General features: G+C 32.9%; 4 protein-coding genes across 4 annotated transcripts; 2 read left to right on the top strand and 2 right to left on the bottom strand.

Annotated features, from left to right (window-relative positions):
- Window positions 1-634: 634 nt before the first annotated feature.
- Atg4b (Autophagy-related 4b) lies at window positions 635-4,059 on the top strand. The gene has a single exon (XM_085189004.1). The coding sequence runs from the start codon at window positions 887-889 to the stop codon at window positions 2,300-2,302; it is 1,416 nt and encodes a 471-aa protein (XP_085045130.1). The 5' UTR covers window positions 635-886; the 3' UTR covers window positions 2,303-4,059.
- On the bottom strand, window positions 2,875-5,638 carry Fntb (Farnesyl transferase beta subunit). Its single transcript, XM_085189005.1, has 4 exons — window positions 5,243-5,638; window positions 4,337-5,150; window positions 4,126-4,234; window positions 2,875-4,003 (listed from the first exon to the last, which is right to left on the bottom strand). The coding sequence occupies exons 1-4, from the start codon at window positions 5,327-5,329 to the stop codon at window positions 3,796-3,798; spliced, it is 1,218 nt and encodes a 405-aa protein (XP_085045131.1). The 5' UTR covers window positions 5,330-5,638; the 3' UTR covers window positions 2,875-3,795.
- A 1,018-nt stretch (window positions 5,639-6,656) lies between these two features.
- LOC146536879 (U3 small nucleolar RNA-associated protein 25 homolog) lies at window positions 6,657-11,911 on the top strand. Its single transcript, XM_085189003.1, has 8 exons — window positions 6,657-7,327; window positions 7,680-8,285; window positions 8,687-8,929; window positions 9,267-9,541; window positions 10,274-10,429; window positions 10,585-10,780; window positions 11,175-11,351; window positions 11,730-11,911. Exons 1-8 carry the CDS (start codon window positions 6,872-6,874, stop codon window positions 11,892-11,894), a joined length of 2,274 nt encoding a protein of 757 aa, XP_085045129.1. The 5' UTR covers window positions 6,657-6,871; the 3' UTR covers window positions 11,895-11,911.
- Window positions 11,912-12,016: 105 nt separating this feature from the next.
- On the bottom strand, window positions 12,017-20,822 carry LOC146536880 (uncharacterized). The gene is made up of 2 exons (XM_085189610.1): window positions 19,941-20,822; window positions 12,017-14,453 (listed from the first exon to the last, which is right to left on the bottom strand). The coding sequence occupies exons 1-2, from the start codon at window positions 20,233-20,235 to the stop codon at window positions 14,272-14,274; spliced, it is 477 nt and encodes a 158-aa protein (XP_085045736.1). The 5' UTR covers window positions 20,236-20,822; the 3' UTR covers window positions 12,017-14,271.
- Window positions 20,823-22,020: the final 1,198 nt, after the last annotated feature.

Here is a 22,020-nt window from a genome sequence, read left to right on the forward strand (position 1 = left end):
AAACACAGCAGGGTAAATGAAAAGTGTTCTAAATCCCATAACTCCAAATATGATTTTCTATATACGCCTTTACGTCCTTCAAAAATAATTTCTTCTTGATTTGAGGTTTTTATCTTCAAATTTCACTTATTTTGCTTTAAATCGTCTACCATTCTTTGCACTCTGAATGGTTGCATATTACGTAGTTTATATGTGGTGGCTTGGCAAACGCTCATAAAACTTCAGTTACAAGCCTGGAAACGCCTCGTAAGCATTAGTTGCAAACTCTTTGATTTATGTTTAAAAACCGACACTGATCCCGATCAGAGACAAGTTCTTCCATCACAAGCCACGACAAGCAAGGACAAATGTTCTCATTTCATCATGTATGTAATGTATGTAACACGTTAGATGTTGGTGTTTGAGGAAGCTCGACAAACCTTCAAAAGCGTGTAATCATTTGGAGGAGTTTGTGCCCGTTGCCGGGTGTTTACACGTTTGGAATTGTGAGCGTATGCAGACTTGCCGAGCCATCAAAAGCGTGTAGACGACGTATTATATGACAATATTTTATTTTATAGTTTATGGGCTTTAGGCGTGACATGTCTATTCTTATTGAAAATTGAAATAGACCAATGATTATTTACAATTTAGTTTTTGTGACATTTAATGAGAATGTCAAACAGAAAACAATGTCGAATATCAAAGTGTTATTGATGGATTCGTGACATGATACTTAAGATGTTCTTCAATATTGATTGTAATCCTGAACAAATATTTTATGAATTACGACAATTTTTCAAAGCAATGCTGTCTAAATTGAAGTGAATTAACTTGACAAGTTTGTCTGTTTTGTTGAATTAGTAAAAGTGTTACTTCATTATAGATACTATGTGTTTTGTAAAATATGATGAATGGTTCAAGTAGCAACTTTTTGCCAAATTCTACGCTTAACAGTGCTAACAGTGATCAGCAAGTTGCGACAAACATGAAGGTCGAAGGTAAAGCCGCCACATCTAAAGATAATACACGTGACAGTTCAGAGGATCTCCTTGATCTCAAGGGAAAAGTTGAATCACGTCTACTGTCCATGTGGAATAATGTTAAATTTGGATGGACAGTTAAGTTAAAAACTAGTTTTTCTAAAGAGTCACCTGTCTGGCTTTTGGGTCGATGTTATCACCGTAAGTTAAGTCCAAGTGGTTCTTTAGAATCATCAACAGAGATAGGTACAGAAGCTACAGCTCATGATCCTATGGAACAAATATATGTTGAGGGTATTGAAGGATTCAAATCAGACTTTATTAGTAAACTTTGGATGACCTATCGAAGAGAATTTCCAATAATACCTGGTTCTACATTTACCACAGATTGTGGTTGGGGTTGTATGTTACGCAGTGGCCAAATGATGCTGGCACAGGCTTTAGTATGTCATTTTCTTGGTAGATCATGGCGATGGGTTCCTGACAAGCCTATACAAAATGCCAGAGAATTTCAGGAAGATTGTTTACATCGTATGATAATTAAATGGTTTGGTGATAAATCTTCAGTAAACAGCCCTCTTTCTATACATCAAATGGTAAGTTTAGGAGAAGCTTTAGGAAAAAAACCAGGTGATTGGTATGGGCCTGCCTCTGTTGCACATTGTTTGAGGTCAGTTATGATAGCAGCCTCAAAAGAAAATTATGAATTTGATAAATTAGAAGTTTATGTTGCTCAAGATTCTACAATATACATTCAAGATGTATATTCACATTGTAGGGTGCCTAATGGATCATGGAAGTCACTTATATTATTGGTACCAGTAAAATTAGGTACTGACAAATTAAATCCAATTTATGGCCCTTGCTTAACCTCCTTACTAACATTAGACTTTTGTATTGGAATAATTGGTGGCAGGCCTAAACATTCTTTATATTTTGTTGGTTACCAAGATGACAGGCTGATCCATTTAGATCCACATTATTGTCAAGAAATGGTTGATGTGTGGCAACCTAACTTCTCTTTACAAACATTTCACTGTCGCTCTCCCCGAAAAATGCCTATCAGTAAAATGGACCCATCATGCTGTCTTGGCTTTTATCTTGCAACTCATCATGACTTTGAAACATTTGTTAATATAATAGGATCATTTTTAATTCCACAAGGTGTGTCTGCAAACAATGAATATCCTATATTTACTTTACACAATGGATCTCGATCTGCAATTATGAACCCACCAAATATAAGATATTCAATATTTGAAACTGAACAACACTGGTCTACCCCAAATATTCAAGATAGTGACACAGATATGGAATCAGAAGAATTTGTGTTGATTTAATTACCCAATACTTAAACTAAGCACATTTGTTACTATGTGCTGATGTAGATCCACATCATTTAAATTATACATGCTATTAACCCAAATAACTTTGTTTAAATTATTAAAATATGCTCTAATTGATTTATAAAATAAAAGTAGATTAATGTTAAGAAGAAAATGAATATGTATAGTGGAATTTTAGGTTATTTATCCATATAAATTAAATTTATATGTATTAAATTTTAAATAATTAAAATGTTCTAACCAGTTGTTCCACTGTAATGTATAATTTTTAATCAGCTTATAAAAAGGTTGTCTGCTTGACATGTATGTATGTATGTTTCCCTAAAATATTTCTAAACTCGTGTTAAAATTATCCTTTTTGATTTATTGAGATATTTTCTACCTAGGGGAAAATTTAAAGTTTTCTCAAAATTTGGTTAAATTTTTTTTAAAGATATAGATATGAATGCATTTCTGGAAGAGTCATGTATACTGGTTAAAAATAAAAATGTACATATTATTAGTTCAACTGTAGTAAGTTTATTTAATGCAGTCACAAAATATATTTGGTGAAATAGATAATAAAGTTTTGTTTACAGGAATTGAAATATTTTAATAATTATTTTAGTGATATAAAAAAATATTTTTAAAAAGGTTTATGATAAATAAGATTTGACAAAACAAATGATGCAATAATTATTTATATTCATAACAGAAGTAACTAAAGTTAGTTTATTAATGAACTCCACTTAAAATATTTGCTCTATATGCTAGCATATGTATGTGTTCAATATAATCTACAAATAATAAAATTTCCCTCTTATTTATTGCTTAAATCTTGCTTCTATTACTAAAATTGTATTATAGAACATCCCTAAACATAATTATATATTTCACTCCCAAATCAAGGCAATGTTAACATCTAGTCAGATAAGTGATCTTGATTTAGCTGATTATTACCATATCACATCAGGGATGTTATGGAGCTCTATAATCATATAATTTTTATAGATTTTTTTTAAAAATGTAATATTAACACATAACGGAAATTGTCCGGAAGTAATGAGTAATTCAAAACAATTTAAAATCTGTAACAAAAATTGATATAGTATTCTTATATCCATATCTGAAATGTTACATCCGTAATATCCCTTTTTTAGATACAAGTGTTATGGACTAAATTATGTTATATATAAAATATAATTTTTATGTAAAAACCTTATGCTTTTTTGATAAATATAACAATCGAAAAACTATTTATCTACTGATATTATTTACTATAATCATCAAAATATAATGAGAAATGAGAAATTTTAAACTATAAGCAACCATTTTTTGAAAATATCACAAAATGCAATTATTATTTAAATATAATAAATAATTGCTTATATGTATATATGAAAATTTTATAGTTCACTTTGGTCAATAAAGGGTTACCAATATTAGTATTTTTTTTTGATATCTTTAGAAATTTAAATTAATGTTGATTATTAAAGATATTTTTTTTATTAATTGTTATCTTTAACTGGGGGTGGATGTCTAATAAAATAATGTAAAGCATTATAGGCAAGATGCGGTGCAATGTTATGTAATGGGTGTATTCTGTTAAGTTCATTCTTCGGTGCCCCTACTATGTATGGATCGGAAGCACCTGTGCCATGTTGAGCAACAGATAATCCACTTAATGTGTAACATGTGTGATATATATCTCGAGCTCTGAAAGTAATATAATAAATTCTTATTATAACAAAATAAAGTTATATTAACTCTTTTTTCATTTTGTTTTTTTAAGTAAAATATTATAAATGTGCTTAGTATTAGCATAGTGCAGTACTTACTTTCCTGGTTTATCAAGTAGCCCACCATTATTTGCCTGGCAGCATATAAGTATATATTCTTGCAGGGCACCTTGGCTAAACAAAACTGTCTCTATCATTTCTTTGTTATCTGAAATTAAATCATACAAATGACTCATAGGAGTAATGTTGGTGCACTTTAAATACTAAAGGTTAATTTAATTATAGTATGTAGATCAGACAAGTCACTAACCTTGAGACATTATTGCGCTAACAATAGGGAATATAGCACCTTGCCAAAATGAATAACATCCATCTACTAGTTTATTTGTTCTACCTTGGAACCCACCCTCAAGACTTGTTTGTCGGTTTACAGTCCATCTAAGCAAGGCATCAATATCGCAAAGCTTAGTCCTATTGAGTAATGCTAAAGCAGCTATTCCACAGTAAGAATAACCACCATGTGCTTCCATTCCAGGACAGCCAGCAAATCCACCTTCATATGTTTGACAACTAACAATCCATTCTGCGGTTTTATCAAATAATGTATCAGTATAAGTATTAGTTAGTTTAGCTACACTAACAGCACAATATGCTCCCCTTATGTCATGTTCTCCACCAATGTGGACAGCAAATGAACCATCAACATCTCGAACGGTCCACAAGAATTTCTGTAAAGAGCTTCTATCAATAGAGTTGTAGGCTTCTTCAGTGCCAATAATACTCAATGCATTGACAGCTGCATAAGTTGTTCCAACATGTGAGAGTTGCCCTGGCCCACCACCATAACCACCATCTTTGTTTTGACAGTGAGATAAAAAATTTACAACTTCTGATAATGTTTCTGAATCAGGCATATCTTTTAAAGTCCAAAGACCATGTAATATCCAATATACTAACCATGGTCTGCTTGCTTCTAGGCAGCTATAGCTTTGAGGTAGATTTCCTAGACATTCTTTTAAAAAACGGGCATGAGAAACTTTGTGAAGCTTAGGAAGTTCGGGATCTATAGATGCATCTTCTTCAAAATATTTGTATATCCTCCTAATAATATGTTCAACATCGATCTGAAAAGTCGATACAAATTTTATTAACTTCAACAATAAAACAATGACAAATAACTAAATTTAAATATTAAAACTTATACCAATCTTCATACCTGGTCTGATGAGGTGTTCGTCGAAACATCTTCATCATGATATCTTTGTTCATGGATCTCACTATAAAATCTTATACGATTTTCCATTTTAGAGCGTACGCGTGATGATAAATAAAGATGTGATTACAGAATATCAATTGTAATACAAATAGCTAGACTACAGCTTTGTGCCAACTGTTTAGCCTTTACATATACAAATATATTAAAGGCATTGATGATTGAATGTTATATTTACATGAAAAAATAATATACAAATATACTTCTTCTCGTCTAACTATTTTAATTCTTGTCTAATTAATGAGTACATAAGAGAAATAAATATGTTGTATAAATCTGGAATTATTCAAAATTCACGGGAGTAATAAGTTTTTTTTGGTTTTAAACATTGTACTTTGTGTTTTGAGTTTTTTTTAGTAAGAATTATGCGGATTGACAAACGCGAAACGTGCATAAACTTCAAACTTGACGTCGTTGTTGAGAATGAGATATTAGTGTTTACTGTTATTGGTGAATTGTTGATCTGTGATCTGTCAATTATGAAAATGTTTTTTGAAAATTTCCCTAAATCTTGCGAAACATAGCTTCGCTCAGCTCCACCTCCGTGCACACCTTAACTTAATGAGAATACAAATTTAGCTTAAATAAATGTATCTTCATTTCAGTTCTTAATAGTATCTTAAGTATGTATCTTAATCTGAAATGTATCTTAAGTATTGCATTAAGAGTTGTCATCAACATAGTAAGGAGTAAGCGGGGTAAATAAAATTACGGGGTGAATAGACACAAAACCAAGAAAATATTTTATATATCATAATATCTAATTATTTTCGTCTATCATTCTACTATTTTGTTCCTTTTTTGATATAAGAATTTTTATATTAGAAAGATCTTACAATGACGTAAAGTTAGATAAAGGTAAAATAAATTTCGCTTGAAGGTCGTCAGTTAAATAGAGACATAGCAGAAGTTAACAATGTTCTTACAATATTGTGGTAAATGTAAATTACGGTAATAAGTATTGAGTTCAATAAAGATTTTTTCTATATTACAATTATTCCAAAAATGTTACTTAAACTCTACAAATGTTTCTATTGATCCCATGTAACGGTAATTATACCTAAAAAAGAATCTATAAAAGTACACTACGTTTCCAAGTACAAATAATATAAGTTGTATACAGTTCAGTTCTTAATTTATGGCGTTTCGAGCGTGCCAATAAGGTGTATTAATATTTACCAATACTAATTTAATTTTGTTGTTCTTTATTTATGGCGATTCGAGCGTGCTAGTTCAGCACTAATCACTTCGCCAATGGAAAACACACATAGGAAAATGCTACTAGTTTAATTTTCATAGACTAGATAGTCTATCAAATTGTTAAACTATCAATGTCAATGTCAAATCCACATGGTAGATCTAGATCTAGAATCAAGATTGGTGGTAATTGGAACATGTTTGTTCTTTTAAACATAAGATACTTTTTATTTGTACTAAAATAATAATATCAGTGGGGCCTAATCAATTTATAAATGGACTATTATTTTCTATTTCTCCCCAATTGAAGGCTTTTTAAAATGTTATGATAAATTAAGTATACCTTTTGAATAATTAATATTTAATTTCATAAAAATGGCAAAAGGCAAAAAGAAGTTTAACAATAAAAGAAAAGGTTCTTTAAAATCTAATAATAATAAAAAACAGAAGTTTAACAAACAAGACGTTATTAATAAAAAAGCCATCTTTAATAGATATAAAGATAAACAAAAAATTCAAGAAGAGTTTGCTAAAAAGAAGCAAATAGAAGATAGATTTCTAAAACAACAATTGACTTATTCGGAAAGCGAAGAGGAAGAGGCTGTCGATGCGTTTGGACAATTAATTTCATCTTTCAGTAGTAAAAAGAATTATACTTATGTTGAAAGTGACAATGATGAGGATACTGATGATGATTCTGATAACATAGGATCTCACAGCAGTGATCAGGATAATGTATTGGAAGATAATAGTGCTTCAATAAAACAAACTGTTAGAAGTGAAAGTGATGACAGTAGTATTAGTGAAGATGAATATGAAAGTGCTGCTGCGGTATTACTCTTTTTTTAGCTTCATGTTGTATTCCTCCCATATAGCATAGGTACACTAGGTGGAAATCAATGATGCAGTATGTCTTGTTACTGCTTTCTCTTATAGCAAATAAATGATAATAATTATGTTTCCCCATTAGGAATTGAATGCACAACTGTCATGTTTACATTCAGATGCTGTGGCCATGCCTGACAATAGTTTCATGTATAATTTTATTGATTATAATTTTTGAAATATAATTAGTATTTATTGTTTTTTTTATGTCGCAGTACTATATTAAATCTGTTTGCACTAAAACTTAAAAAAATATGTCTTAAAATATATATTTATTTATTTGTATTCTTTTTCACAGCTTTTAGAAGATTTACCAAATGAAACTGATGCAGATAAAAATGATCCTTTTCAAAAGCATTTGCAGTATGATTTAGAGAATGGATTGCTTGTGGCCTTGTCTAGCACTCCACCTACTGAAAAACAAATTCATAAATCTTGGAAAGAGTTAGGTGATCTTTCTATTACTATTCCTCAGCCCGTGGAAACTGCGAGTAGAAAGCCAAAATCCTCCTTTTCTATATTAGAAGATAAAATATATGCTCCATGCGCAACAGCTCCTCAAGTATTCACAAACGTTGACTGGAATGAGCTTTATGTGAAAACACAGATTTCTAGAAATATTGTATCAGCAAACAAAAAGAATTTGATAAAGAGAGACTTAGACCTCACAGAAATTTTGACACCTCTACAGAAAGAAATATTTTCAATAATTAATAACTATCAAGATTTATATTATTCAGGTAGAACATTTAGTAATGCAGAGGAAATACGTTTTTCTTACTGTTTACATGTTGTTAATCATATGTTAAAGACAAGGACAAAAATTTTGCACCATAATGCAAAAATATCAAAAAGAAATGAAGTACCCGATGACTTTAGAGACCAAGGATTAGTGAGGCCAAAGGTAGATATTTAAATTATTTATTCTTACAGAGAATTCATGATATATTAAGCTCTTGTGGAACATAATATTATTCAGCCTCATTATTTTATATAAAGCCCTTATGGTGCAGTGGGATAGTATCTGACTTTAAAGAAGATGTTATGGGTTTAATCCCTAATGGAGAAATGCATTCCTTTTGTTTTTCCAGTTTGATAAACAAAAGTTTTGCTACTGCAGCAGGCAATATTTTCAAAATTAGGTGGGAAAATAAGTAATAGACTGCCTTAACACCAGGTTCCCTCTGGCACTTACCTATACGTGTGAAAAATGTAAAGCTACCAAAAAAAATGCTAAACCATTTGATATCTCTATATAGGATTTTTTAAATTATATTTTACACTACTAAGATATATATGTTTTAGGTACTTATATTAGTGCCATTTAAAGATGCAGCATACAGAGTTGTGAAGACACTAATAGATATAGTAGTGCCAAAAGAAGCTGGACAAGTAATAAATAAGAATAGATTTGAAGATGACTTCACTGGAGGTGAAATAATAATGCCCAGTAAAAATCCAAAGCCAGAAGATTATGAGCTATTGTTTAGTGGAAATACAGATGATACATTCAGATTGGGTATGAGCTTAACAAAGAAAACGTTAAAGGTACTCTTCGTCTATTTACCTTTAATTTAATAGATTTATTTTGCATCATGCAATAATTAATTTCGTTTTCATTTTATATCCTGCTGCACATTGGAGAGTAGGCAGAGGGAGCTCAGTGGCCGAACTTGACATACTCACTTGGAGAATGAATTATTCTTATTTTCTCGCTTTGGTAGCGCTACTGAATGCAGCATTGAAATCTGCCAATCAGCACACTATATTTCGAAAAATTGAGAAATAAATGGGAACGGGATGTCTTAACACTAGATTTCTTTTATCTCTCTTACTATATGCGGGATACAGCTTCAAACTATATTACAAAATTATACTCTTACAGTTGTACACAGATTTCTATGCGTCTGATATCCTTGTAGCATCACCTCTCGGTCTCCGTATGATAGTTGGTGCGGAAGGTGAAGAAGACAGGGATTATGACTTCCTGGCTTCAATAGAATTGCTGATCATGGACCAAGCTGATGTTTTTAATATGCAAAATTGGGATCATTTAATCCACATTTTGGACCATTTCCATTTACAACCTAAGAAAACTCACGGCACAGATTTTTCGAGAGTGCGCACTTGGGCTGTTAATGGTTGGACTAAGTATTACAGGTAATTGCGTCATTTATTTTATTTTGAAGTAAAAGTAGCCTGTCTGTCGATATTCTATTCTATATAGTACCCTCTTCGTTCCATCTATGGGGCACTAGACATAGACTGTGATGTCACCCATATGTCGTCGATATACCTCCTTGTCGTACGCAGTGCTTCGCCTCCACTTTCTTAATGCGAACAGCTAAAGAGTGGATCTCCCTGCCTGCTGAACTATTGCCCAACAAGTATATCTTGGCCCTTTTCAAGGCAAGAGTGAATAGGCATTACCTAGGTAAGTGATTGTTCCCATCGTCACTTACCACCAGGTGAGATAGCAGACAAATGTTTGCCTATCTACAATATATATAAAAAAAAGTAATATTAATACTAACAATTGAAGTTACTTTTTTTGTTAAATAATGGAACCAAAAGTAAAAACCTATTTGTTTTTATAATTTATTATATTTTTAATTTTTTTTAGCTTCACGCTGAGTCTGAGCTGTTGGTAAGTGACCAACACAAGGAGAGGAAATCTTAAGTTAAAACACTACATTCTCCACTTTCTGTTTAATCCGGCGACGCCATGTGTTCGCCATGTCTTGTTATCAGAGAAGGGTAATGAAAATAATTAATTCCCACTTACACTATGGCGTTGCGCCACAACAGCCTCATATTTGTATTTTAAACATTATATAAAATAATGTTATAGTGCTACTGAATAATAACACTTCCTTTTTTTTTACTTTTCAGGCAAACATTACTGTTTTCATCAATTTCTTTACCGGAGATAAAATCTATAATTAATAGGAAGTGCCAAAATTATGCTGGCAAAGTAGTTGTGGCAAGTGTCCCAGAAACGGGAAGTATTCAACAGGTGTTAGTGCAAGTTCCACAGCTGTTTCACAGGTTTATAGAGCTTATATAGTAATTCAATTATCTCTTTTTATTCCTGCGTACAAATTATTTATCTTTATAATATTTATATAGATGTACTTTTTAGCCCTCGTCAAACAAATTGTGGTATCAAATTGTACAAAAAAAAATCTTATTATTTTATTTAGATTCAATGCACCAAATCTCCTCGCTGCTGTCGATGCAAGATTCGAGTACTTCATAAAGGAGGTGCTGCCAAAGCAGCGGGACACGCTTATGAGTCACACACTCATTTACGTTCCCAGCTATTTTGACTTTGTGCGAATAAGAAATTATTTTAAAAAGGAAGACATCGGATTCGTCCAAATATGCGAATATTCAAAGGTAAAAAAAACATATTGTTTTATTGCCATATTTATATATGTGTATTTTTCGTTCATATTCCATCATTAATTTAAATATCAGGGCTTATCGGAGACTTTATGGTGCACCGGTACAGCATTTGACTGTAAACCCGTTGGTTGTGGGTTCGATTCCCACTGGGTGCATAAATCATTTTCTTTTTCTGTTTCTGGTAAAGGTAACAGAGCGAGGTATTCTTTGATCAACACCCAATATAATGACTGAACGGACTATTAAAACATTAGGTACCCTGGTATAAGCGGGATAAATGTTACTTATCCTTGTATAAGCGGGATAAATGTTTCTTAGCTTCACGCTACATCGTTTTACTTTTATTTAAGAAACATTTTACATTTTACTTTTATTATATTTACAGGATGGCAAAATAGCACGCGCAAGAGATATGTTCTTCCACACAGAGGCACATTTCCTGTTATATTCAGAGAGGGTTCACTTTTTCAGAAGATTGAGAATCAAGGGCATCCGACATATCATATTCTACCAGCCACCTACCTATCCGCATTTTTACTCAGAAATATGCAACCTTATGCAAGTAAGAAATTAATTTAAGTTTATTGTTAATGAAAATATATGATGTTCTCGTGATGTAGTAGTTACATTTATATAAAGTGTCATGATACACATCTGTCACTACGAACTTAATTTTTTTTCTCGTTAGGCAAAGGGAACCCAGTTAAAGCAGTCCATCCTCCTACTTTCCACCCAATTTTCGAGATTGCGTGATGAGTTGCGGTACTCAACGCTGCACTTTGTCTTCTTACCAGGTCGATGAAATGTAAATATTATTTTCACTTAGTGGGAATCGAACCTACAACCGTCGCGTTTAAAGCGAAAGCTGCCCCACTGCGTGACAACGGCCCCTAGGGGACAGATTTATTCAATGCTATTAAACATTAATTGTTGTGTGCAGGAAAGTAATCAAAACAAATATGGCGGGAGTGACTGCAACATGACGGTGACGGTTCTGTATTGTAAATACGACATGCAGCGCGCAGCAGCTCTGCTCGGCGCCGGACGTGCGGCCAAGATAGCGGCGTCCGACAAGTCTGTACATATGTACGTTACTGGGGACTAATAAATTATGTTGATATAGCTGTGTTTTTTTTTATTTTGAGATATCTCCATTATTTTGTAAACTAAAATAGAAATTTTACATTCTATATCTATATAATTAAAAGGGGAAAAAATTATACTTCATAATCTTTACAAAGTTTTTAATATATTTTCAACAAAACATACATATATCGCGACACATAATTAATAACCATTCATAAACATACATATAATAATTCTATACATACAGAGACACGCTTATATGAAATAACGGTTAAATATGTAAACAAATTTCTTAATAACTTATTTTTAAAGATAAATAATAGGCCATAATTAATTTTAGTAGTGCTACATAAATATAAATTAATTGTATGTGTGTATATTCGATGTGTTCGTTTTTACAGTAGTATAATCACTAATTTGGTCTATTGATAATATTTCAGCTTAACTGAATTTCCCGCACAACAGCTTAGCTTAAGCACAGGTTCCCTCTGCTTAAGCTTAGCCACTTCGCCACGGTTTCCACCCAATTTTCAAGGCAATCATTGCCGTTTTATATTATTATATTGAGATATTATTATATTATATTGATATTAAAATGCTTGCGAGATCATAGTAGAAAAATAAAATTAATAAATAATAATACTATTGCTTAGAGATTACAAAATTAATTTTCCATTTTATAATACATATATATTTATAATACATATACCCCAGACATCTTTGGTTCTATAACTAGAAAAAAAAATGTTTGTTCTGTTTTATTAAAAACATTATATTTTTGCATTCGTCGAGCAAAATATATTATTGATTCAATAATGACTAACGCTTAGCAGAATTACAAGAGCGGTTATTTTCCACCATAATATACGGTTATTGAATTAATAAACTAATAGATATTTATGTTAGCTTCACGCTGTATCCCGCTCATAGCAGGGTAGGCAGACGGAGGGAATCTGGAAACCTAGTGTTAAGACACTCCGTTCCCATCAAGACACTTCCGTCTATATGTTCAGTCAGCTTTGTTTTTAATAATTTATGCTACGCATTGCGCTTGTCGGAGCCCCTTCAATCAGGTCAAGTACACAAGCTACTAGATAGAGTGCTACTAGAGACAACGAAAACAGGGCATCCATTATATTTTTTACAATTTATTACAAAATTTAACTATGAGATTCAGTTAGTTAAGTAAGTTTAATTCCTATTATATAATATGTATAAGTATAACATACCCATTTATAGCATTTGAAGCGACTAGAATAGTTAATACTTACTAGTAACTACAGTGAATTTAATAAATTCCTTTTTAATTTATTTATTTTTAAGTAAATTTTTAAACTGTAGGTATGTCATCAAAAACGCGCTACATATTGAAAATTAATATATTTTTCTAAAATTCGCTTTTAACCGTTTAAGTTCAAAAGTCATTTAACGTATTCTACAGTCACTGTCTGATCATAATATTTGTTTTTAAATAATAAGATATAGTTACAATAATTTCATCATAGCCACTAATAAATTTCAAATACTATTAATCATGCTAGAAATTGTTTGAAATATTTATTTACTAAATTTTTATCATAAACTCTACTTGGTTTAATAATGAGTATTAATCGTAAATCACAATCAAATAAAAGTAATCTACGTACTCGACAATTTCTAGATGAGGTTAAAACGAAGGATTGAAACTAAATTAAGGCAAATAAATTATTACTTTGTAACAAGTATAATATTAGGTAATATCATTTCTTTTTCAAAATAGGATCTGCAATTATAAATAAATATTGGTCTTGTCTAGCCAATGACGACACTTATAAAAATACGGCAAATAGGTACGTTTTAATTACTAAATCCTAATTATGTAGGTATTACTTAATTCTAGCAAAATTTGCTAGAATTAAGTACTAATCGTAAGTTTTACTAATCGTTAGGTTTTACAAAATAATATATATTTTAGACTCCATTAAAATTATTGGTGTTCTTCAAGTGTTCTGCGACCGGCGCTACTAACTGAACTGACTGTCGGTCTGTTCACTCACAATTTCAATAGTTTTAGTTTACAGCACAAATCTTTAGATCCAATTGTCTTATTTTATATTTTTTTTAAAGTAGACTATGTAAGTAATTGTTAAATGGCTGTAATATATTACAATTCATCATTCAATTACCCCTCTGTCGACTCGTACGAGCAGCAGTTAGTCGCGTCGTTATGACGAGCGTTCCCAATGCTTAATCGAAATAGGTATACGTATCACAATTCAATAAGAGAATTTTAGACGGCAAATGTTATCTATATATATCACAAGACCAACGCTTAAACGGCAATATAGGCTTTGTATGTAGTCCGTTCAACTACAAATGGTGTTATTATAAGGGTTGAGGGCGGGCGGCTCGTGACGTCATGTGACAGTGGTTACATTAGTGTCTGTCGCAGAAGTATCGTTATTTTGACTTGGGGTTGGTAGAGTCGAGTTTTCGCTGTAGTCGAGTGTTGAGTCGTCGGAGTCGTCGGCACTCGTCACATCGAAGTTATCTAGTGTGGGTGGAGGGGCAGTGTCGTTCACTGGGGTATTGCTTCCTCCTGCGGACAAATTAATTAAGTAATTACATTTGGATTAATGAACTTAGTTCATTCATTTAGAATATTATCATTAAAATTGTATGGTATTAAGTATAACTAATTATGTGTACCTATAACAATATTTTTCTTATTTTTACTTTACGAGGTAGCCACGTAACACGGAGGGCCAAACGCTATGGATCATCATACATGCCCTTCGGGACGTTCTCATGTATTTTACGTGACCTACTCCGGTATCATCGATAGTGTGTTTTCGAAATTCAACGGGACCGCTATTACCGCTAAATTTTCCTTTATAATTTTTTTACCATTCTTTCATCACTCATTGGCCCGACGCGACGTGCCCAAAAATGCCGTTCAGTGTACCTACTCGTATCTCTTCATTGCAAATTAGATCACCTAAACTGACTCTTCGTATCATCCATCTCCTTATGGAATCCCCCCCATCGCTGTTAAAACGTGTTGCTCTGTTATAATTTCACCGTCCTTCAAAAGCATCCCTTTTATTCTACGGATTAGCGAGCAACTTTAGCAATCACGAACTTCTCGGCAGAAAAGTTCCGTGTATTCCCGAAAGTTGTCCGTTACCGTCACATAAAATTTTTATTATATGTTAAATTATTTTTTGAAAAACGCCATCTTTAAAAAAAATTGTTCTCTTTTGTTTCAGTGTAAGTACTAAGTAGTTTATTTCTTATATATTCTGTGGTTAGGTGTAGTTTAATTTGAACATGGAATTATATTTAGCGGTCCACATTGAATTCCGTAGTTAATGAATATATGTATGACTGTAAATATTAAATAATATAATGAAACTTGCACTGGGTTTAAGCAAATATAGACAAGGTCATATAAATATTTAGAAAAAGCGCCGACGCTTTAACAGTAATTTACGAATGTTGGAATAAACATCCGACGTACACGTAGGTCGACAGTACATCGACCGATAGTGAACAAATATTTTTCTGTGTAAATGTTACATTCATCACACGTTTTGAAGGAATGAATGCACTAAAGTTTTTTGTGTAAACTTCATAAAAAACTCTGTTTAAACATATATCATAGTCATGTCGATAGAGCTCCTTCAACTAATTTATAATAATAGGTATGTTTTAGCGTCACACTGTATCTCCCACACAGCAAGATAGCCAGTGGGAACTTAGTGTTAAGACACTCCGTTCCTCATTTTCTGCCGAATTCAGAAGGCATTGGGTGTTAAGTGGCGGAACACTGAGAGAAGAAAATGGAAATATTAAATTTCGGCGTGTGGAAATCGAACCCACAATCTGTCTTGTTTACAGTCGCACTTTGTGCTCCAGCGCTAAAACTGGCCCCTATGGAAAGCCTGACTATTAAAAACTATTAAAATATTAAACCATTAAAGATATAGAACACTTCCTCAAATATAAGAAATAATTAAACCATTCTAGCAAAAGTTGTTAAGTGTGAAAGGCATGTTCTACTGACATATAAAAATAAAATAAATGGAACATCTCATCTAAATACAATTTTTTGCCCTAAATTTTAATGATAGCGGGTGAAAATGGAATAAATAGTATGAAATGGTTTAAAGTTCAGGCAAACGTAGTCGGGAGCCACTTGTATACTTACTGTAAGATAAAATATACAAGTAATATTATTATTTTAATTTTCTTATTTTTAATTTATACGCAAAATAAATAACCACTATTTATAAAAATGAAGCTCGTATAAGAAATAAGACGTAGGATACGTTAACCCATTCTCTATCCTATATTCTATCTATCTATTAATATAGTGTATACGAATACTAAAATAACCACGCGCACTTATATTGCACTGCAAGTTATTTCAGAGAAGGTATTTCGTTTAAAACCAATAATGATTTATATCTTATAAACATGATCAGTGAATAGATGAGCGCCGGTTATTGTAACTGCCTTAGTAAGTTATATTTAGAATTATTGCTACAACTTCTCGAGAACACTCAACATGTGGTGTTTCTTAAAATCTTCTTCATATTATTCATGTTGTGAATGTTACTATAAAATTAGTTTAACGATGTTTACGGCAGCAGGGTAGGCAGAGGGAACCTAGTGTTAAGATTTCTACTTTTCGCCGAATTCTGGAGGCGTTACATGTTGCCTAAAAAAACTCTTAAAAAGCTAATCAAGTACATAAACGTACCTACTTATATACATTTGGTAGGAAAAACTACCGACAAACTATTTTAAATATTTTGTTAGAAAACGTATAAAACATTGAGTGCAGCAGGAGTAGACCCCGCGTCTTTTTGAATCCGGTTCCCTTTGCCTACCTTGCTATAAGCGGGATACAGCATGAACATTAAAAAAAATACCCTATACATATAATATATGTACCGACAAAGTGGTGTGAGACGTAAAATGGGATTTAACAAATGAATTTTACCGCTTAATATATTTTTATCCATTCAAGAGTATATTACTGTTTTCTCATGAAAAATAAGTGTGCCACGCATGACGCATTAGACAGAGGTATCGTATATGTAGGTGCTTGTGATCAAAAAGTTAATATTACTTTAAACTTTAGTCTTCAATCCGTATCATAATTCAAATTCAAATATTTTAATTCAAAATAAAAAGTTAAAAGCTTTATTTTTTGAACGTCAAATATTTTACCACCAGTTCACAAAAGTTTGTGAATCAGACCTGAGAAGAACCGGAGCAAGAAACTCAGCGGGATTTATTTTTTTGAAAGTACAGTACAGGTATCTATGTATCTACGTACATATTTAAGTAAAAAACTATTTTAAATAATAATAAACTACAACAAGGACTAATAAATCAATCCTCAGCCAGTTAAAAATCCAAATCATACATTCCACTGCCTGTTACCAACGAATACTCTCATACTTTGGCCATATAAGTAGCTCGAAGATAATTTGATACTGACTGATCTGATCTACAAACTGATTGTTGTAGGCAAAGTGGACAGTACAAGACCTGATCTCGGCTCTTTCACCAGCTTCAGCAGCTTTCACTATCTTTTTTCAGAACAGGCACGACAGTCAGACAAAAAAATGTAAAAGACATTGTTTCGGGTTCTAAATGTCCCAATAATAGATTTTCTCATATGTCTTCCATGTACAGACAGCGATCAATTACAGTTTTATTATATGTACTATTAATAGATTAAATCTATATAATAATACAATATCAACATTAATTAAAACACACGGTATCAGATTAATTATGTGAAAATAAGTAGGTACAGACTTCAGTCGGCTTTCAGAACAGTGTGCATACACTCTCAAGCAAATTGCACAGTAAAAAGAGCACAAAAGAGATTTTACAATTTTTACATAGATAGGTACAAACAGGTGAAGCTAATATAAGATAATAAGCGTAAGCGTGAAAGTGTTAAAAAGGCATTAGGTATGTAAGGGGTATGCTGCCCCAAAAAATGAAACATATTATGTAATTAAAAATACAATTCGCCCGCAATTTAATTTCTGTCTTATGTAATTTTATGCTTTAGAGCTGAAGATCGAGCCCAGTGGCGTGCCATTGGAGAGGCCTATGTCCAGCAGTGGATGAGGACAGGCTGATGATGATGATGATGATGACGTAATTTTATGGTAAAAATAATATATTGCTTTTTCTGTATCATTAGAGATCTTTTAGTAATTCCGACACTCAACAAGGAATCGACATGCCGAACGGCTGTCTAATTTGAAATTGAACGTCATAAAACCTTTTTATGATTTTCGCTTATCAACGGACATGTTTTTAGGGTTCCGTATATCAAATGGAAAAAACGGAACCCTTGTAGGACCACTTTATAATCCGTCCGTCCGCAAGTCAAGACTATCTATCTCGTAATCATTTGGAGATATCCAGCTAAAATTAATATTAACTATCCAAATCTGCAATCTCTTGCTACACATACCTACAAAAACAGGTTTCTAAGTCAACGTAAGACACTAGAAGATTTTTTTTTTGCATTAAAATTTTTTATGTTCTAAAGAGGGAACTCTTATTATAATAACTTTGTTATCTGTCAAAACTATTTATGTCGAGATCGCTTGGAGGTATCGTTGATATTGAAATAGTTGTTATTTGAATTTGACCTACAATCCTAAAATTGGTACATAACCATCGGTGGGTGTGTTCAACTCACACTTGACCGGTTTTTTTATTACCTTCTTATACTTTTTTACAAGCACAGACGTTTTTCTTGGCGCCGCCTTATTGGTGGGACGAGCACAAACAACTAGTTGATAGAGCTATGTGAAAAGCTATTCTTATAAAATCATATTTTAAACAACTTGTAAATAGATATGAAACTATAATAAAATTAAAAAAGATTCAATAATGTATACCTTTACTACGGCAATACATGAAAGACGAACGTTTTTAATGGTTTGTCGTGTTTATTATTCACAGTATGTTAATGTGCACATCGTAAATTTTACGGGATCGTTGTTAAAATCGTATTAGATGCAATCTAAACACTTACAGTTTTAGCGCAGTCATAAATTAAGTAATATTTTCAATATTTGAATCATTATACAATATAAGTATTACATAGTACGTATGCTTTAATGTCATTAACAATTACGCATATTTAATCAAATACCTAATAGACAGAGGGAGCCTGTGATCCTAATTCCTAGTGTATCCATTAAGATAGGTCCCATCATCACTTTTCGCCGAGTTCTGGAGGCATAGCGTGTTAAGTGGCGGGACTCAACGCCGAGCTTTGCCTCGTTACCAGAGGTATGATAATGAGTAATTAAAAAAAATGTCTATAGTATTATTAAATTACAGGTATCAAATCTTTTCATGCCATGTTTTAATTTTTATATATAAATTTATCAGTCTCACACAAGATCTTGATCTTTGATGCTTTTATTTATTTCGCGCGTTCGAATATATGGCGTGCTTTTGAGCTGGAGTCCTAAATAGTACAAAAATAGTACGTTACAAATGACCAGTTAATAATTCATTATCAGTACTACGATTTATAATAATTATTATCGAAACTAATAATAATCTGGCGTCTCTACAATGCTTCAACGACGACAGACAGACTTAAGGCGACAACTACGAAGTGTTTTTCTGTGCAACTATATATGTACATTGGTATATCTATGACTTAGCTTATTTTAGACATGTATATCTAATTGAATTCTATGTTACCAAGCTATACTTTTTCAATAAAAATATTTTTATATATTATTTTATTTTGGTATGATAAAATTTTAGCATACTGTGTGCTGATGCAACATTTACGTGCGTTAATTAATTCTTAAGGCTTCATACTTTTTGTGACTAACATTTCTAGTACTTATTGATGTGCAAAATAAACAAACACACTAGGATTAGGACAACGGATGACTACTTACAATTGATAGGTATTCTTACAAAAGTGTAAGTAATAAGTATGCAATTTGTTTACTTATTTGTTGAATCGTAATCCCATCGAGAGAATGACATAGGTGAAGCGTGTCGGTGTGTGACCTACCAGTGTGGGGCATAAAGCAAGTGGGCATTGGTGTGGTGACAGTGTTTGACACCTTGCGCTGCGCGTATTGCGCGTCCTTGGGCTCCCAGAAGAACACGTAGTAGAGGGACAGCATGATGGCGGCCAGCGACACGCAGAACACGTATATGATGACGGTCAGCACGCGCACGCTCTTCTTGTCGCGCTTCCTCTCGTAGAGCGCGTCCAGCACCACCTCGTGGCCGGACGCCGTGCCCAGCCGCACGGAGCCCGCGCACGACCGCATGCTGCCCGACGTGTACGACTTGCCCGACATCCTGCTCGGCGTCTCCGTGTGCAGTGCCACCAAACCGGGTAAGTAGGACACGCTTATCGATATGCCCCAGTTCTCCGATGCGCCGCGGCCGCGAGGCGGGCCGTGCCGGCGGGTCACGCCGCCCGTGTCTGCAGCGTGACACCTCCTGGTGCCGACTGTTGTTTCATTATTATAGCGCCCGCACCGGACTTCATTTGTTTATCCTTTAATTTCACGCTCCGTAATATCTCAATCTATTCCAGATTCTGACGTAGTCGCACCAACGTAATTGAAAGCTCATGACAAATGAGCTTATAATTTGAATAACAAATATTCACTATATGAGTCTTTATATATAGGAAAAAAGGAAATAGTCATCTATTGTGAATATGTGTGAAATTCTCGCTTTTGGGCTCATAAGGAATAATGACACTGAAAAAGGGCGATAACAACTAACGGACTGTATAGTCCGTATGGAACATTTTTAATTTAGCCGGTGTTATTTATGTGAAGCGACGTTCGAGTGTTACAATACGCAAACGAAGTTAATTTAGTGGAAGGTAACGCGAGTCGAGGTGACGAGTGCCAGCGTCGCGGGGCGGGTGACAGCGGAGGCGCGTCGCAAGATGGCGCGGAGGCCGGAGCCGCGGCGGCGCGGCACCTCCGCAGCCCGCGCCGACCTATTGATCAATATTTCAGCAATATTGCAAATATATCTTAATTTACAATAAAAAAATATAATAACTTGTTGAAACGTAAATCGTCAAAAATACAATTAGTTTTAGTACTTATGTATTTATCTCTAAAATTTCTGTACATAAATTGTTTGTCGTTATATTTTTTTTATTTTAGATTAAAACACTGATTAAATATACACAGAATATATATACACTAATAATTTAAATAATTATAACGAGGCCAGTCGTGGCGCAAAGGAACACGCGTGCAACTGTAGAGATGTAGGTTCCACTACCTACCCTCGATATTTTCTATTTCCTCGCTCTAGTAACGATTGCATAAAACTACAAATTTATAATTAGATAATATAACAAAAAGTAGACTAGTTCAGGAAAAAATATGAAAACTATACATTTGTGGTTAAATTAAAAAAATAATAGCCATCTTAGCTTAAAACCAAAATTTTATGAAAATTTTATAAAAACTTTGTATTAAAGCCGCTAGTTCAAATTAGGTATCAGATGAAAGGGCTCTAGCTAAGTTAAGCTTGAATTTCAGAAAAAGCTCGAGTCGTCCAATTTTTATACGGAACCCTCGGTGGGCGAGCCCGACTCGCGCTTGTCCGGTTTTGAATAATAACATTTATTTTTAAATGCTTTTTTCTGGCTCTACTATTATAATCACTCACACGAAGCTCAGTTTAAGCCTCTCGAGTTGTTTTTAAAGGAGACGTAACCGTAATCTTTAACTGACTTTTTTAAAATTGGAACTTGAACTTAACAAAGTGACATCGCAATAGTTCATTATCTTTTGTTCACAAATTGTTATACATATATCTATTAATAACAATAAGCCTAATAATATGTCATATTAGATTATATTAATTGACATCGGGCTACCTAATAATTTATAAATACATATTATATTTTTTTATTAGATACTTTACCTTACATATGAAATTATTCGTAAAATAAAAAAATTATATATTTTAAAGCCTTTTGATTTAGCTGAGTGAAGCGAAGCTCTTCCTGGTCAAAAGCGTGTTTCGTTGTAGAGTTAAGCTGTGCGAACGAAGAACGTTTTGAAATTCACGCGCACAGATTGAACTTTGAGTAACCTAACCCAGAG

Source organism: Heliconius melpomene, chromosome 8 (assembly GCF_056956725.1).
Source record: "Heliconius melpomene rosina isolate 202511_hmr_F chromosome 8, ASM5695672v1, whole genome shotgun sequence".
Classification (NCBI taxonomy): Eukaryota; Metazoa; Arthropoda; class Insecta; order Lepidoptera; family Nymphalidae; genus Heliconius; species Heliconius melpomene.

Bases quoted from the DNA above. Each gene is read 5' to 3' on its own strand.
- Atg4b (XM_085189004.1), top strand. From the start codon at position 887: ATGATGAATGGTTCAAGTAGCAACTTTTTGCCAAATTCTACGCTTAAC.
- Fntb (XM_085189005.1), bottom strand. From the start codon at position 5,329: ATGGAAAATCGTATAAGATTTTATAGTGAGATCCATGAACAAAGATAT. The intron at 5,151-5,242 runs GTATGAAGATTG...TCGACTTTTCAG, and splicing joins CGAACACCTCATCAGACCAG to ATCGATGTTGAACATATTAT. The intron at 4,235-4,336 runs GTTAGTGACTTG...ATTTAATTTCAG, and splicing joins TAGCGCAATAATGTCTCAAG to ATAACAAAGAAATGATAGAG.
- LOC146536879 (XM_085189003.1), top strand. From the start codon at position 6,872: ATGGCAAAAGGCAAAAAGAAGTTTAACAATAAAAGAAAAGGTTCTTTA. The intron at 7,328-7,679 runs GTATTACTCTTT...TCTTTTTCACAG, and splicing joins AATATGAAAGTGCTGCTGCG to CTTTTAGAAGATTTACCAAA. The intron at 8,286-8,686 runs GTAGATATTTAA...TATATGTTTTAG, and splicing joins AAGGATTAGTGAGGCCAAAG to GTACTTATATTAGTGCCATT.
- LOC146536880 (XM_085189610.1), bottom strand. From the start codon at position 20,235: ATGTCGGGCAAGTCGTACACGTCGGGCAGCATGCGGTCGTGCGCGGGC. The intron at 14,454-19,940 runs GTAGGTCACACA...ATTTGTCCGCAG, and splicing joins TTGCTTTATGCCCCACACTG to GAGGAAGCAATACCCCAGTG.